The sequence below is a fragment of the Zonotrichia albicollis genome, chromosome 3 (assembly GCF_047830755.1).
Source record: "Zonotrichia albicollis isolate bZonAlb1 chromosome 3, bZonAlb1.hap1, whole genome shotgun sequence".
NCBI lineage: Eukaryota > Metazoa > Chordata > Aves > Passeriformes > Passerellidae > Zonotrichia > Zonotrichia albicollis.
The window spans coordinates 63,768,132-63,786,074 of record NC_133821.1 but is presented as its reverse complement, the minus strand read 5'-3'; the positions used below and the strand labels follow the sequence as shown (position 1 = coordinate 63,786,074).

The 17,943-nt window shown below is 42.7% G+C and overlaps 1 protein-coding gene across 2 annotated transcripts in view; it reads right to left on the bottom strand.

Moving 5' to 3' along the window:
• The window catches only part of PHACTR2 (phosphatase and actin regulator 2), a 135,794-nt gene extending 119,903 nt beyond the window's left edge, over positions 1-15,891 (bottom strand). Inside the window, exon 1 of one of the 2 annotated variants that reach the window (XM_014269302.3) lies at positions 15,688-15,891. In XM_014269302.3, coding sequence (XP_014124777.2) covers positions 15,688-15,832 — 145 coding nt within the window. In that variant the 5' untranslated portion in view covers positions 15,833-15,891. The remainder of the gene's footprint in view (positions 1-15,687) is intronic. The other variant, XM_014269303.3, reaches the window with a different exon arrangement.
• Between the last annotated feature and the right edge of the window lie 2,052 nt (positions 15,892-17,943).

Genomic DNA, 17,943 nt, shown 5'->3' with positions numbered 1-17,943 from the left:
ACAGGCTGCTGGCAAAAAATAGGAGCTTCTGTTAGTTCCCAAACAACACAGACAACAGACCTTGCTCCCCCACTCCTCAGCAGTTTCTTTGGCAGATCAATGCAGAGCCCACAAGCCCTGACCAAAGTACATCAGAATCAATACAGCAGGGAGATCCAATTTCACCAGCATGACTGATAATGCCAAGCTTGCAGCATTACCTTGATTGAGGGAAGAGCAATGGCTGATAATAACATTTTGTGTTGTTTAAATAGACATCTTATGGATTTAAAAAAAAAAAAAAGGAGGGGGAGAAAGGGGCATGAGGAAATTTAAAATGCTGACACACCACCCCCATCCCACCCCACTCCAGCTTTGTGCCTTTAAAGGCACTTTAGGCACTGAAACTAATGAAGACCCTGCTGTGACTTCCTCTGGGAAGGAGCAGAAACCAGGCAAAGCCAGCTCAGGGCAACCTGCTGCTGCTCACTCCCTACATTACGTACAAGGCTGTATTTCAGATTCTGGCTGCGGGCAGGTGCCTGAGCCAGGCAGAAACCCGGCACAGAGAGAGCAAGGCAGGTTCTGCAGGGAGGGAGGCTGGTTCTGCAGCTCAGCATCACAACCGCTCCATCTAGTGTAGCAGCCCCGCACAGCAGCACCCTCTGACACAGAAGCTCTCCCCAGCAGCCCCTGGCAGGGCAGGAGAAGGCGCCTAACCAGGCTGATGGGAGACACACATGCTGGGAGGCACAGCAAATGGGTCTGAAGGCAGAGGGGGAATTTGGGAGCACACGGTGTGATGCTTTCAGTGTGTGGCTGGGCTCAGGGGAAGCTCTTTGGGTGGTGACAAGGCAAGATGCTGCAGTAATTACATTAAGGGTGCCCTTAACCCTATCAAAAATGACTAGAATAAGGAGGATGTAACAAAATAGGAAGCATAAGGGGGTTAAATCTACCTTATTGCTGGGCAATATATTCTGTTTTGACCATATATTGATGAACATAAGCATAGTCACAAAATCCAAAATCTTGGCTTTTCCAAATTTTTCCCATTTCCCTCCCCCTGAAGGAAGGTCACTGAAGCTGTTGGGCGTTGTAGGGCAGGAAATAGCACAAACAATACCAGAAGAAAGCTCCATTATTTACATCTTCATTACACAGGGAAAAAATGAAAAATATTGCTTACATACGGGATGCTTTCTTCAGGCAATTACTATAAGACAAACAAATTGTTTAAAGCCACCAACCTCTTCATTTGCTGCTGTCTGTCAATATTTTCAGACTCCTCCACAGACCTGTTGGAAAATCTCAGTCTATGGACTATTCTCATATCTATAGCAGAGCAGCTCTGGAGCTGGTAAGGGTCCAGCACATCATCTCTGCTGGCCACCACAGGCAGATGGACTCCTTCAGATGGAGAGCATCCCTACTTTTCCCACACTTGGTGGACATCATAATACAAAAGACCTGGAGAATAAAGATTTTCCACTGAACAGCAATCAGAGATGCTGAGCCAAAAGGTCATTTGTTGGAGATAAAGTGAAAGAAGCAGAGCAGAATCAATGGATTTTTCTAGATAAAGAAATCATTTGCTCTGTTTGTGGACATCAGGGCAGATTAACATAAAAAGGTGTCAACATTTTCAGTGAAGCATTTTCTTCTCTTTCTGATGAGGATCTTTTATATGTTAAACTATTTCAAATTTTCTTTGCTATACGAGTCAGTACTTTTTCATCTTGATTTCTCCTGGCCCTTCCTACTCCTCTTGGCACAATAATAAAAGGCCTAGCTGTGTGGGAGGAGATAATACTGCTCACACCAGAGAAGAAGAGCTAGTACACTCCTCTCTCCCACTCACATGCAGCAGAGGAAGTGAGTCACAGATAATCATGGACAGTCCCATCCTCTTTCTGTCCTTACCTGAGTAACAAGGAACCAAAGCAGGGCTCTCCTCCCATGAGGAGATCCTGTTCTCTGAAGGCTGGCTGCCTGCAGACTCCCAGATCACCGAGGGACCTTCACAGGGCTTTCACAGCATGAAGGTAGAAGCTGCTGTGTATTTTTATCTACTGTGGAATTGCTCTAGATGCTTTGTACTTGCTCTTTGTCTAATTTCCTTTGGAAAGCAATCTCACATTTATTTTGATCCTTATTGACCCTGGCCAATCACAAAACCTGTTAATGCATCTCATCCCTGTTAATGCATCTCATCCCTGCTTGCATCAGGATTTTCTTAAGAGGCTGGAACTGAAAAAAGCCAGTCTGCTCCCAAAGGGACTTTTGCCTTCTACAGGACTGTGATATTTAACTTCAGGTCACCTCATCTTTGTAAAGTGTTGTAAAGAATCCTTCCTGGGATAAAAGCTGCAGCAATCTACTCCAGCCTAAACCTTTGCTTTGACCCTTTGGAGTCAATAGCTGCACTGCCAACCACAAATGCACCAATATCATGAATCAAGCCTCCAGGAACATGGAGATGCAGTAGAAAGCATATTATAACTTCTTTTGGAATAAAAAAAAAGCAGTTATTTTTCTGTCTCTTTCTGCAAACCTCTGAATGCCCAAGCATGGGAGAATTTTGTTTTCAGAAGTTTTCAACACCAAGGAAGTCCAGCAGCCACTGGAGGGGAAAAACCCCACAACTCAGAATGTGACTGTAAGAGCCAAACCAAAACAATGTTAAGCACTGGAAAGCCACAATGAAGTCACAAGGCCAGACCCATGGCAGCAGTCTTCATTGGCAGGGCACTCCTGCCTTTCACAGGGGCTGCACAGCACCTGGCAGGGAGGCTTGGGTGGGAGGCAGTCCCAGTGATGCCTTGGCTGGGCCTCCTTGGCTTAGCCTGGGTGCCATCCTCACTGAAGGGTGCTTGGTCGGCTGGAATTGCTGCATCTCCTGCTCTCAAAGCCAACGCATTTGCTGAGAGATCAAAAAGCCTGTATTATCTACTCACACTACCTCAAATGTCAGAAATGGGAGGGAAAGATGACAGCATAGACTCAAGAGGGAAAGGAAAGGGGTGCCCAGCCCCTTTTCCTTCCATGGCAATCTCAAAGTGCAGTGACTGAAGCCTGTTGCCCTGTTCAGAGCAAGGGTTCCTGTGGCCAGCCATCAGCATTTCTCTTGGAGATACTCAATAGCTACGGAGCAGTTCCTTCCTTCCCTGTGGCTGTGTACCTGTATTTTCTAGCAGAGAAAGTAAGGCCCCACCAGCCTGATATTTATGTTTCAGTGGTTTAAAAAATGTCGCCTAAATGGACTGCACTGAACTGAAGCTGGGTAGCTATTTTTTCATGTATACACACATTATCATACCCAAGAGCTCTTCATTGCCTATGTACAGGACACCCTTGACATGCTCTTCTTCCTCATGTGCTGTGAATTCCCAGCAGGAGAATCTACTGAAATTTTACAGAAAAAATATACAGCTAATAAAAACTGTTCTGCAGTTCTGTGGCAGCATTTATTTCAGTGCCTGCTGTCCACATGACTCAGCCAATGTTCAGTGCTATTATAAAAATTCCAGGGCTCAGAGAAATCCACTTAGGGATGTTACATCCCTCAGACCGGCACAGAGGGGAAGTATTTCATTACAAGACAAACAAGGAATTTGGGTTCCTTGAACCATACCAGCCTTTATCCTACAGGAGTCTTCAACATCAGAGTGAATCCCACAGATATCTGGCGTCTACCATATGCTGTTGAACTTGGCTTCTGATTTTTCCCTGGTATAATTATTAGACTGGCCAAATTGCAGGAATCCCAAATTGCTGCAAAAAAGTAACTCTTGCAACTCTTCTTCTATAGATTAAGCTCACATTAACAAATGGAGTTAGGACTACTGCCAAGTGCACATATTTTGATAGCTGTTATTGACATGCAAAATTATTAGAATCAGAAAACATTTGAATTTTTTTTAAAAAATCCAGTTCTTCTTATAAATGTGCATAATTTGAAGCATCTAATTCTGAGTCTGAGAGAGATGCATATTGCCATTTGCAGACTTCCTTCTGGATTTTTTCCCTTCTCTCCTTTTATTATGATAATCAATATTTATATGAAAACATTTTGTGTCAAATATCGCTTCATACAAGATATGCATGAAGTTTAGTTTTCTGGGATTTATTTTCTCTGTGGGGCATATATAACTGAGACAAGTTCATTGAAGGACAACTATGGAGTTCTAACAAATATTAGAATTGACTTCATTAATTAGTGCCTGAATTAAAATCTTTTTGATATCTTTAAAGAAGGTGATTGTCTCAGAAAGCAGACTAAGCTTGTTTATTTAAAGTACTTCTCACTGTCAAAATTGTCCAGAATTGTCTAGAATTCATCTAAATATTCTAAATATTCACCCAAAATCATCTGAATATATATTTATCTTAAGCTTAGGATAAAACTGTGTGTAACAGAATTCCTCATCCAAATACTAAGGGTGGATTTGGCTTTGTCATTTCATTTTGCTTATCTAATTGTCAGCTATTTATTTGCTGCTTAGGAGAACTCCTTTCTATCTCTTTCACTTCTGTCTGCTTTTAAAGGAGGCAGAGAGGACACTGTGTCACTGAGGGTGGGTCATGGATGTGGCTCTTCCATCCACTATCAAAGCAAGTTCCATCTTTATTTCCTTTGCCCCGTGATTCTGGCAGATGGATGGTTTGTATACTCAGTCCTCTGTCCCTCTGCTGCCATTCCTGACTTGGCCTAAACACAGCAATAAAAAAACCAAACCAAAAAAACCAAACAAAACATTCACAACTGCAAAAGGCCCTGCTCATTGTTGCTGTAAAAAGTTTATTTTCACATACTTTTTAGTATGTTTCCAGCTCTGGTTTCAAGTGCTTCAGAACTTAAGGGAGAGCAACTTTCATTGTTCCTCCTGGGAGGCCATTTCCCAGCCCAATAAATCTCACTCCCAAGAAATTTCACACATCCCCTCCTGTGCTTACAGCACTTTTCCAGTCTTGGCCTATCATGAGCAGAACAAATATCTTTTTCCCCACAGAGTTTATATAATAACACAATAAAGTTGCAAAAGCTGTGCACTCCACTGAGTTACTTCCACTCACCAGAAATTTATGGGATAACAACTTCTGTGTTGCCAGCAAGACATAATTTAAAATTTCAATAAATTACAAATTTCTACTGAAACGCAAAGCCATCCAAAACAGACAATATTATTACAAACCTCACAGAAGACATAGGAAAAGAAGCATGGAAAATCTTTAAACTGCTGACACCAAGGTAAAGTCTGATGGGTTTCTCTCCCCCTGTATTCAGCAGACTGGTTACAGATATCTTGCCAGCACTCACTCTGTCTGTGATGTTTTCTTTCTCTTTTTGAAAGATCAGCAACTGAGTTATTTCAGAAATTATAAAAAGAAGTTCTTTGGTTACATTTACTTAACCCAGCTTGAATTAAAAGTGATTTCAAAGCCTTAGCTGCTGTTAGGCAATTACCTTGCCATCTTCCCTCACCCAAGGATAGGCAAACCTGTGGAGCTGCCTGGCACTGCCTCCACAGCAGGCACTGAGTGAAGGGCAAAAAAAAAAAAAAAAGAAAAAAAAATCCCTATGGAAATTTCAAGGAGGAAAACTTTCTTCCAGGGTCTGGTGATCATCAGGACAGCTATTTGATAGAGAGCCAAAAAAGGGGCAGGCAGCACATCCGAAGTCCTGAAGCTGAAAGGAAGTGTAGCCCCTGTAGCTGAAAGGAAGTCATTCACTCTGCTCATTCCCTGCAGGCCTGGCAAGGGCTGCACTGCAAGGGTGCAGCTTTCACAGCTTCTTTCAGGTAGACCACTAAATGCAAGAGTGTGTACAATGCTCTCATTTACCATGTGGCCAGTGATAAACATCTGCACCACAGAGAGGCTTGAGGCGTGAGAGCTGAAATCGCCTACAGAATTGCACACACATTCACCAGTGTGCTTCAGGAAGATCCCATTAGACAAATCCCAAGATGACCAGCTAAATATGAGAAAGCTCTGAAAATTACTGCATCAATTTTTTGGAAATCTTTCTCCAAAATGATTTTTGCTATTTGTAGATCAAAAGCTGTTGTTTATCTCAACTTCCAAAGAAAGGCAAAATTCATAGCAGATTTGTCTCTAAATACTTAAATAGCTGGGTGGCAGACTTTGCTTTTTATTTGCTATTCACTAAAATAAACATGATGTGAAATTTGCCACTCAGTTTTGTTTGCAGGAAGACATAACAGGAAGGCACCATGTTTTTTAAAAAAATGTTAAGGGCTCAAAAGTCAGACAGCTGGAAGAAAGATGCCATGCCCCTGGGGAGGTGTAATTCTCTCTCTTGGCTCACTCCTAAGGATATAGAGTTGAGAGTCTACTCAGAAACACAGGCAGAGGCACCTATAAACCTAAGTAACAAAGGGAGCTTTGCCATGCCTCATCCTTGGAACTGGAGCAGTTCTTATCCTGGTTTGGGATGCCCACTAGTCCCTGATCAATTACTGTGGCTCTGGCTGTGTAAGCAAAATAACATATTTCAAATCCAACTCTTCTGATCTTGCCAAAACTGCTTTAAATCAGAATAAAAATCAGAATTACGTCTTGCAGACTCTGCCTTTTTGTGCTGCGCCTTGGTATCACTAATCTTTTTTCAGATAAAAAGTCACAGTTTCATGGGTGGTTTAAACCACTAACATTTACTGGCAGCCCTGACACTGGGCAAGAGAGGACATAAATTAAAAAGTGGCAAGCAGAAGACTGCTAATTATCCTTTCACTCATAAAGTTTAAATATAGCTGCCTGTGTTTGAACACAAAGAAGGCCTGCAATTAGGGCACATTCAATTGCAAATGAACCACAACCCCTCTTTACTGTGCCTGTAGAGGATGCAAAACAATACCTCAATACCAATTCTACTTAGTGGCTGTAATTTTCTTCAGTAATGTGTGTATTAGTCACAGACATATGTTAAAACCTGTGATTCTACCCCCAAAAACAAGAAAACTAAACACACATGCTCTGGAGGGAGAGCTTTGCTCAACATGCTCTTTACAGTCTGGTTCTCTGATATATTCAACATCCTTATTCTGTCAAGAAGGCATTTGCACCTTTTGATATTCAACAATTTGTAAATGAATCCGGCAGTGGTTACCCTTGCCTTGGAAGGTTGTGCATTTTATGGAGAGGCCCCCTCAGGATAGTCACATTTTTGTGGTGGGGAAATTCTGGCACTTCCCTGCTGCTTCAATTCCTCTTCCTGATCCCCAAGCTAGAAGAAAAAAAGCCTACACCAAAAATCTATATGATGAAAAGCTATAGAAACCTCAGTTAATTTTTTGAGGTGACAATTTACTATTTTCAAAATTTTTTGTCAGATATTTCTCCTGAAAATTAAGAAACATGCCTGAAATCAGGATCTACAGAAAAAAAGGAAAAGTTGATTGTCACAAAACTCTTATCAGGAAAAAACTGTATTCAAAGAAACTTAATAACTTTAAATAAAGTAAGGATGATGCCAGAGTCCATGTTTCCTGATCCTTGCCATTGTGCCAAGCTTTATCTTGGAAAGGCTCTGAAGCACTTCTCCTTCATTCCTAATACGCAGCAACCCTTTCTTTTAGAATTTTTAGGAGATCTTTTACCCTTTCCCAATGAATTCTTAACATTGAAGGAATCTTTGCTTGGCCTATACAAATTCTCCTCTGTCTCTCTGTGACAGACAGAAAATAAACTTACTGTTTATTTACTTGATGTTATTAATTGCAGGTGATTGCATTATTATTTTATAAACTTAATGTCATTAATTGGAGGTTCCTAGTCCCTTCACATCGCAGTGCATTAGACTCAGATGGGCAGGATACAGCAACCTCACATGTACCTATCCAGACCTCGACCGAGGATCACCCAAAGTGATGTTTAGGCTATGAACACAATATAAATGACATTAACTGGAAGCTATGGAGAAGGCAGAAAAGAAGTTAGTAGGAAAGAGGGGAGTGAAAGGGCAGAAGATGAAAGCAAGAATGAGTTGAAAGGAGGAAAGATGAAAGAAAGAAAGGAAGAAAGACTCTTACTCCTAGTACAGTTTGGATAGGAACAACCTCGTAAAGGTGCCAAAACAGAGCTGCTGACTGAGGAATCCATTTAGGGGAAAATAGTGTGTGGTGCTGTGCAACTGGGCAAATTCCCCAAGTGGGAGCCACCACAATTTGTGTGTGAAACCGAAGCCATGCCTGAAGTTAAGGGGAAACAAAAAGCAACTGCTTTTAATGGGAGTCCACTCTCTCTAAACAAATTTTCTTCTGGGTACTGTAAATTGTGCAAACGTTAGAAAATGTGGGCCAAGCTACAATGCACATATTTAATTCAAAATAACTGTTAAATGCTGCATTGTCTGAAAAATATTGTAAAATATTATAATTATTTTGAAAAGTTTTTTTAAAATATTTTATCTCGTGTGAAGTGTCACCACGCTGCCATCTGTGGTTGAATGCTTCCTCTTCCACTCTTCCACATTTCCCTCCCAGCCCTGCTCTGTTAGGTCCTGTATTTCTCTGAATAGAGCCTGGCGTGAGAAATGTGAAGGGCAGGATGTGTCAGAAACATGTATGAAATGTGAGAGAAATGGGAAAGGGTAGAAAAGTGTCTCATCAGCAAAGGATGCAGTGGTTTAAGCTGCTCTTTAGCTCCTCTGTGGAGTGCTCCCTACATCTGAGAGCGCGGCCGACTTGCGAAGCACGGCGGCTTGGCAGCTTCAGGCTAAATTCTGAGCCCATTATACTAAATCCTTCATACTGATAAAATTTACTAATATTTCGCTGTTTCAAAACTCAAAAATTGTGACAACATCTAAGACACAAACAGAATTTGTACAACACACCATCTTAGAAGTCCAGTTCTGCATCAAAACCTCACAATGGGAACAAGTTTTCTCAGCTCACCACCAAGGGAAGTGCCTACAAACTCTGCTTGCATTTCAGGAAGATCACAGTGCTTTCCACATGAATGGAGAGCAAGGGTACCTCTTGTTGTGGTGGGGTTTAAGACTGACAATTTCAAAAATAAGGTGAGAAGTGAATGAACTCAGAACACTGAAGTCAGAACTTTCTATTTTCTTCTGGATATTTTTCCTTTTGTGCACTCAGTTTGTACCTGAGAAAAAGCAATTTCTGCATTTGTTAAAAGTAGCAACATGCTAGGTAAAATCCCAGGGGAAAAGGAAGAAAAATAAAAGATTATCACTAAAAAGATGTTTGCTTTATGATAAAGCATATTCAATGAGAGTTTGTGAAAATTCAGAAACACAACTAGTATTGGTGTTACTGAAAGCTGAACTCTTACAGGATTTCTGGCACTGGAAAGATTCTGATTTCAAAAAGCCTAAATAAATTTTAAAAATGTAAATTCTTCATGAACCTTTAAAAAATCTGCTAATTCTCCCCAGTTTTTTGACCTTAAGTTGTGCATGCTATTTCTGGAAACAATGGCAAAAAGAGAAGGATGCGCAGGAGTGGGGTGGGAAAGAAAGATAAACTATTTGTGCTAATGATGGATTTGGCTAATTAAACATTTAGGTTTTAAAACCAAAACAAAAGCTTTTTTAGAACAAGTTGCTTACATTCAGTAAGAGAAGAACAATTTTTCTTCAGCCATTCTTTGAATCACTTCTTCAGCCCTCATACTTGACAAGTGGTCTGATATTAAGTGGTTACTTGCTAGGAGCCACAGAGCAGCAGGAAGTGCTAAATGCCAAAAGGCCTTGAGAAACTAAAATAATCAGCAGCAAACCACTAAGCAGATCTCACCATCAGCTGCTGGTCTAGCTGCTGCAAAACATGCATTAAATACTATCCTGCAGATGTTTGGAGCTAAATTTCTACTTAGCCAACCATGAAGATTCTCATCACATGTAATTTCTTTTTTTTTTAAGCCTGAACCCAAGTCTGAATATATTATTATAAAGCTCAGAAACTATGCCATGTGTAAATGACATGTGGAACACATGATTTATGTTTGTAAACCATGGTATTCCCAGGGTCTCCCCTGTGGGATCCCAGGATTTGAATCCTGGGATGCAGGGCCCCCGGGACCACCCTTGGGGGGCCCGGGAGTCCTGGAATGTTGCCAGAAGTGTCTGGTGGCAGGACTTTGACCCTACACGGGAGACGACACCTTTATGAAGATAAGAGGGCTTCACCGGGGTGAAGGGTGGAAAGATTAGTTAATTAGAGGGTGAGACACAAGGTTTAGGATTTATGTACAGGGGGGTTTAGAGGAGTAAGATGGAGGAATTGGGGTGTGTCCTGCCCTCCTTCTTCTTCCTCCTCTCCTCCATCTTCTTTGGTGATGGTGGCACCTTTCTATTGGTTATTACTAAGAGTACACCGAGTTATAACAATAGATGGTATTGGGGAAAAATGATAAATATTGTATACGTAGCAAAGGGTATAAAGATACGTGGCGGTCCGTGGGACGGCAGAGTGTGCCCATGGCTGACTGCTGTGCGGATCTCTGTTGGGCTGAAAGAACATCTTTTAGATAAACAATTAATAAACATAAAACCAGAAAGAAGAACTGAAGCCTCTTCTCGTCCTTAAACACGCGTGGTGCCCCAAGGCCACCCTCAGGCCTTCCCAGGCCCCTCAAACAGCCGAGATAAATCCGGCATCCCCTTTCATGCTTAATCAGGCTGGGCTAATTACAAGAACCTACTCCAGTTATGCTGCAAGAGTTGGTGGGGAATAATGTCTTTTAGTCCCGTATAAAACAATCATGTTCTTATTTTGTGTATTTTTTGGTATAAACTCACATTAGAAATGGCTGACTATATTCTGACACATGCTTCTTCTTTATATGCCCATCTAATTTATAAACGGAATTGTTTTTCAGGCAGACTTGAACTTTGTCAATGTATGCAGTACAAATGATTCCTAAACTTTTCCTCAGCATCATTCTGAAACTACAAGTTACATGTAAGGTTGACCTGGATGGGATGTAACATTACCACATGATGGCCTAAATAGATTATTACAAAGTAGCTGCTTCAGTTCTATAAGCATAAGGCAAATTTCATTTGGTTATGCTTGTTGCCTCTTCCTGATAGTTTGAATTTTAAAATTGATGCAAAAATATTAATGTGAACTTAGGACAGGATACACTAACTCTTGGTAATGACCTCGTCATGCTGAGTTGAGTTTCTAAATCCCCCAAATTATTATTTGTCTTAACTTGTACTATTGATTTCTGCCAAAAATTGTCTGCCTTGGGCTTCTTGCAAAATTCTGTACCTAAATTTATGTAGTAAACAAGCCTTGCTTAATATGATGGAGAATCATGTTTTCCCATAACTCCTATATTTGCATAAAATGTATCAAAATCAGCTGCTTTATTTATCGTGTTCTCCCACAGCATGAATATTCTCCCTCATCAACACCATCTTAGGACTGAAAAACAACATTTTCCTAGCTCCCAGACAGTTTGGTAGGGCTCTTTGTGACTGGAATCTGTAGTTTTTTGGGGGAATACAAGTGCAAAAGGAAATACAGATACACGTTAACAGCTACCCACCCAAAATTTCCCTTTTCCCCTAGATTCCACACTCCTAGATAATCAGGTCAATGTCTAGAGTGTATTCTGGGTTTCACCCTTTCTAGATTCTCAAATTCCTTCTGCTGTCAAAAATGTGTCCTCTGCATCAACCGGAGAATTTTTTCAATAAAAAGAGAATCTGACATTTGTTAACTTTGCAAAGTGGGATACTATAGTCATGAAAATCTTAAGTAAGTCCAAAAATCATAAATTTTCTTCTCGTATAGCATCAGCCACTTTGATGCTCTGATCACTACAAGAAAGCTTCCCCAGTTCTTCACTTAGCTGGGGGATTTTAAGTAATCTTTTCACCCACCCTACTCTGGAGTCAGCAGCAGATGGCATCATAGATGTCACTCATTATAATTTTTAATAAATTAACCCACAAAAATAGCCAAAATCATCCTGGGATGTACAGGTTTTGAGACAGGACTGCCATTTGCACTCAGGCTTTCATTTTCTTCTTCAACCCAATATCTGGGCTAAAGCCTAAGGTACTGATGAATTGCTGTCTGAATTCTTAGGTAGGTTTTTTTTTGTCTGTCGTCAGAAGGGCTCAAAGAACCCATGAAAGAAATGGAAAGGTGTGTAAGAAGCTCACCCCTCCATCTGAAAGGTGCATTTCTCACTAATGGAACAAATTATCTGAAGCTTCTTGCTGCCAAAGAGCGAGACCTCAAGAGGAACTGCAACATTTCGAGAGCATCAATCCCAGAGCAGAGAGATGGGTGGTTTTCTGACTTCTGATCTGAGCAGCAAGGTTCCCTTTTCACCAAGACGTACCTCACCACAGACCTCACCACCTTCGGAACAAAGTGCAAGGCTGTACAACAAAACCCACAACACTGAAAGGAGAGCGAACTGGAAACTGCATGGACATGCAGATCAGTGCAGATAAAGAGCAGGCACCGTGGCAGCCTGAGGTCTGTCAGGTGCCTCAGGGCTGTCGCAAAGAGAACCACTGCCACTGCCCTGCCATCGGATGTGATGTGAAACAGCACCTCTTCCACCCTGCAACCCAGGACCTACAGCTCGTGCTGACAGCTGCCTTCAGCCTCACAAATACCAAATCTAGGTTTTGGATGAGTGCTGGGAAAGTGTTTGAACAGGGTCTTTTTTTTCCAATTGCAGTTCTGTCCCCATCTGTGTTGGACATACTAAGAAACTTGACTAAATTGATCCACCTTTAAGGTGGGTTTAAATCTAGTCACTAAATATGGAAGACTGCTTAAAGGTATGTAATTCAAGCAGCTTTCTGCAAGTGGCTCTGGTGTTGGCCTGAAATTTTAGAAGAGTATGTTTTGCTTTACTCATCTCTTTCAGATGCTCTGACGAACCAGCCAGCTGTCAGCTGGGGCAAACCACAATGTTGAAGTGATGCACAAGCTATGCCTGCCACAGAGGTTTTGAACTTTGCTAACATTACACTTTTCCAGGGTCTAAATCAAAATTCTAGATCATGCCACCCATACTCGTGATGAGTATCACTTTACTCCTCCCAGGAGCTTAGCACAAATAAAAGGGCCTGACAAAACAGTGGATAGAGGTGATAGCCCAGAAAGAGAAATTAAATCATCTTCTACCACTAGCACTAAAAGAAAGGTCAGCTTGAAGAAGAAAATCCTGAAAATATATTGTCCTCACATACTGGATAGCAGCTAATGAAGTGAGATGCTGTGAAGTGATACCAGGAAGTTGCTTCTGTCAGTGTGTAGGAGCAGCAGAAGGAGGAGTGGGGCTAAGAGAGCACAGAGAGCATAAACATGGGGACCACCAGACCAGCCTCACTGCACTATCAAGATACATACAGTACTGACCTAGAATAACAAACAGATGCATTTCATGGACCACTGCCAAAGCTGCTTTATAAAAAGACATTGTATTTCCCCTAGCTAGAAGGGTCTCTAAAAATACTGCCTTTTAATAGGTCCTGCATGAAGAATGGTGGATCAGAAAGTGGTAAAATAAATAAATGTGAACCTCTACAGGGATACCAACCCATCACTGGAAGAGTGTGAGGAGACAACTTCTTCTCAGCACAATTTATGTCAGGTTCTAGAAAATGGAAACAAGCATGCAACAGAAGCTGCCAACAGTTGCAAGTGACTCAGACTCGGAACAGGCATAAAGTAAACATTTTGCAGGTTATTTAAAATGCAAATTGTTCTTCTATACACGCAGCTGTTGGAGCACAGGTAACATCGGATGTAAATGAGTCATCTACTTTAATCAAATGATATGGCTAGAAAAAAAGGTAGAAGCAAAAACAATGACTCATATTGTTTCTTCACTTTTCTGCCCCCATTCAAGTTGTTCTCCAGGTTAGTAGGGGAATGAAAAAGCAGGTTATTTTAATGGCATCTCAGTATAAAGCCAATTCTCTAACCACCATATTAAACATTAAACAACTTTGCATCTTTAATGCATACTTTCCTTTTTGAAGACAGAATCAACAGTTGTGTGGCCATATGTAAGTGTTTTTGTTGTGTCCAATGAGCAACTAACTGCAAGCAGGAAGCAGCAAGGGAGAAATTATACAATTTAAAAAATATGACCAAAAAACCTAAAAGCAAAGAAAGCAACACTTGTTTCCTATTGGCAGGAAGCACGTCCTCAAAATTAAAATAAAAAATCAAGTCAGGAAATGAGGATGCTAAAATGTCATGTGTAAGAAACTACAAATAACAACATATCTTTGAAAACACTGTAATTTAACCTCCACTAGATTTGCCAGTCTCTCATAATGACACCTCAGCTCGTTGTCACGTGTCTTAGTACTTCAGCCACCAACCAACAGAGTCTACATTGATATGGTCTCAATCTTGTCAGTCTCTGTGGGGATCCCTCTGGATCCAGGGTGCACACATCCAGTCACAGGGCATTGCTCATGCAGCACTCTCCAGGTGGTGCTGAAATACCTGAAAGTAGTCCTTTTTGAAGAACTAGAACCTCCTCCCTCCTCCCTGTCCCAAATGTCCTTCACCATAAATTTTAAGCAGGCACAGAAAAAGGTAAAACAGAAAATTATACAGAAAATGGCAGCCTCTGGCCCCATAAGCTGAATCTACTTGCTCCTATGTGACTAAGCAAGTTTTCATTCCCTCTCTCCTCATCAGGAGGAGGGAATGTGTGCACTTGATCTTCCCCAAGCAAATGTTCTGCTTCATCTTAAGATTCCCTGAGGAACAAACATCAGAGAACATTGTGGTCCATTTCAGGCCCAACCACGCACTGCACTGCCCTGTGCTGCAGCAGAGGAGGTCCCTCAGTGCACTCTGGAGCTTCCCTGATGGTGTTTCACGGGTACCTCTGTGCAGCAGTGTGTGAGTGCATCCAAAATACCAACATCACCAGCCTGTGTGTGCCTACAGATTTTTCTAGTCAACAGAGAAGGGCTGATTTGCAACTGGGCAAGCACACATTTTCAAAATGTGCTCAGCCCTACAGAGACCAGAATTTCATCTTCCTTAGTACCCTACCTCAGGAAATAGACAGAGTAAAGCACAGCCCAACCACTTTGGCAGATTTCAAGTCTCTGCACTGTACACTAGGACCCTCACTTCCTCTCGTTTTATACAGTGAATCTTCTCCAAATCCTGCAGGAAGCCTACTCTGTCCCAAAGGGCCAGCTTCCACCCCCAGTCATCCTGTGTGCACTAGCAGGGATTGACTCCTGAAGGAAGATGGTGGGATTCTGACTTACACAGTGGCTTTTCTCACCTATTAAAATCCCAAAGCAGATACAAGGGCACCAGGTAAAATCCTGACATGCAGTTGAAGTGTAATGTGTGAAGCAGCAAGATGAGGGGCTTTGATGTCCTGGCAATACACCCTGAAGCTTTCATGAGACTTTTCTGCAGTCAGAGATGCTTTGGCAAACGGATGTGCAGCCACGATGCTACCAGGATCCATTCATTCATTTGTGTGAACATGGGTATAAAACCCTGGAACTCTCCAAACATCTTATCAGGGAGAAGATCAAGCACCGCCAACCCCAGAAATGCACACCACCGGCCACCGAGAGAAGGCAGGTCCTACGTCTGGGAGAGCAGGACAGGGTATCAGCGAGCATGTCTTTCCCCAAATTCAGCTCGGCTCCGAGGTCTCGGACACACGGACCCTTCCCTCCCTCCCCCTTACCTGAGCCGCCCACGCTGGACCGCAGCAGGCAGGTCCTCCGGGAGGAGGAGAAGGAGGAGATGTCGCTTTGGGAGCGGCCGCGGGGACCGGGCAGGGACCAGACGGGCAGCGAGGCCGTCCCGCTGCTCCCCGGCCTCTCAGCCATCGCCGTCGGGCAGCCGAGAAGGGCGGCGAGGAGAGAAGAGGACGGAGAGCGGCGGCGAGGGAGGGGACAGGGAAAGTTTGCAGAGGAAGAGCCGCCCCTCTCCTCCGACCGCCCCGCCGGGACGCCGGCGGCGATTTTCGGTCTCTGGGAACATAAATTTTGTGTTTGCACAGGGGCAAAGCAAAGCAGGGGCTGGGTGCGCGGATGCACCCATCCCCCAGGGTGTCTTCATGCTCCCGCCATTGCCACCTCTCGGGGGAAAAAAAAACCGGAAAAAAGGGAAAAGAGAATCAGTTAAAAAGAGCCGAGTAACCCACACCGCCACTTCTGTTTTGTGTAACAGGGTGCCCTCTCCCCCGCAAAGCCGGAAAGTTGCACAAGGCACCGCATCCCTGCGAAAGAGACGAGTCAAATATCCTCTCCAACCCATCACCTCCCTCCCCATCTTTCTTAAGGATTGGGTTGCATGTCAGAGACTTAACTAACTTCGGCAGGAAGGTGCTGCCTTTCAGATCAGCCACACAGACCTAGGCAGAAGCAAAATCAAGCTTCATGGTTTCGTTTCCTGGTGTTTTACAGAAACCCTTTTACAATAAGATGCACCTTTAAAAGGAAATTTTATTCTCACTCTGCTTCTTATAGGCAAGTCATATTACATTCTACCTTGAATAAAATCCTCGTTGCTCTGCAGCCACAATGACAAACACAGAAAAGACTGCACCCTATATTTTAAATTCATCCAGAGTTGCATTATCTAGCTATCCAATGTAAAAGTTGCATTCAGGCTGCATTTTAACAACTACGACTCTCCAGGTCTGAATCAAAACCTATCAAGTGTGAAATTTGTCCACGTGAAATTCAGTTTCTGGTTTCTGCTTCCACCCAGGCAGGCGAGTGCCCTCATCTCAATGCCGAGCCCGCGCAGCTCCCCAGGCGCAGGGGTTTTGTGATCTTCCAGCCGTCACCCTCCGCATTTGTCGAAGCAATTGATCCGGCACAGGAGTCTCGTATGTCAGCCATTAGTCAGGTCGAAAGGTCTTTTCTGCTCAGCTTCCCTCAGGGGATTGCCTTCATTATTTCCTCTCCTTCTTCCCTCTGCTGACAGACCAGCCTGCTCCTTCCCCAGCCGCAGAGCTTTCCCAGCGGGACTGCGCTGGGAGAGGAGAGGCACGGGCTTCCCGCAGGGCACGGCAGTGAGCTCCGTGCTCACAGCCCCTCTCACGGACCCAGAGGCTCCCTGGTCACACGGGCAGGAATCTTGTACCCATGCTTAGAGAGCTTTCTGCAGCTGTGCACGTCAGCCCCGTGTTATTTACAAAATCTGACAATGTGCTATTTTTATTATTTACCCTTTGCAGCTTGCATCATTACAAATGTGATTGTACACCAAAGACCTTTTTACCCAACAGGGACTTCTGTACCTCGGCATGTGTGGGCTGGTGACATTTTCTGGACCTCTCTATGCCTTAATCAAAAGTGTACTCATCACTGTTGTTTACTGAAATGTTTGCCACTTTCCTTTTCCCTTTTTTTTCTTTAAGAGGCATGTTCAAGTTTAATATTGAAATATACAGTCCCTGCTCCAAACCTCACCAAAGTTTATGGCAGGTCAGCGAGCTTTGGGTCAGACTCTCCCTTTTTTTAACATCATTTTTTTTCCCAAACATTTTGTGCTACAGAGCAATTGTAGCTTTATCATGCTGTACAGAATGTATCCTTCAAAATTCCCACATTAAGGAGCTGCTCAGTGTCTGCAATCCTTTGGTGCAATCAAAAAGGAGAACATGAAGAAATCGAAAGATAAACTAGAAAGGATACCATACAAGAGGTCAAAGGCATCTAAAGATTCCTTTTGAGAAGCAAAGTGACACCTAAAGGAGTGAAGCAAAAAGAAGACATAAAGTAGGTCAATGGTGAATGTAAAAGAGATATGAAGAGGCTCCTGTTGTAATATCAAAGTGCTTCAGTAAATCAGAGTAATGTGAACAGTCAGAAAGAATAGTGCGCTGGAAATCACAATGGTTTTTATCTGCCTGTAACTTATTATCTTAATCAAGGTATAGAAATGAAAAAGTTACAAAATCATGTACATCTTGTTTCCACAGCCATTT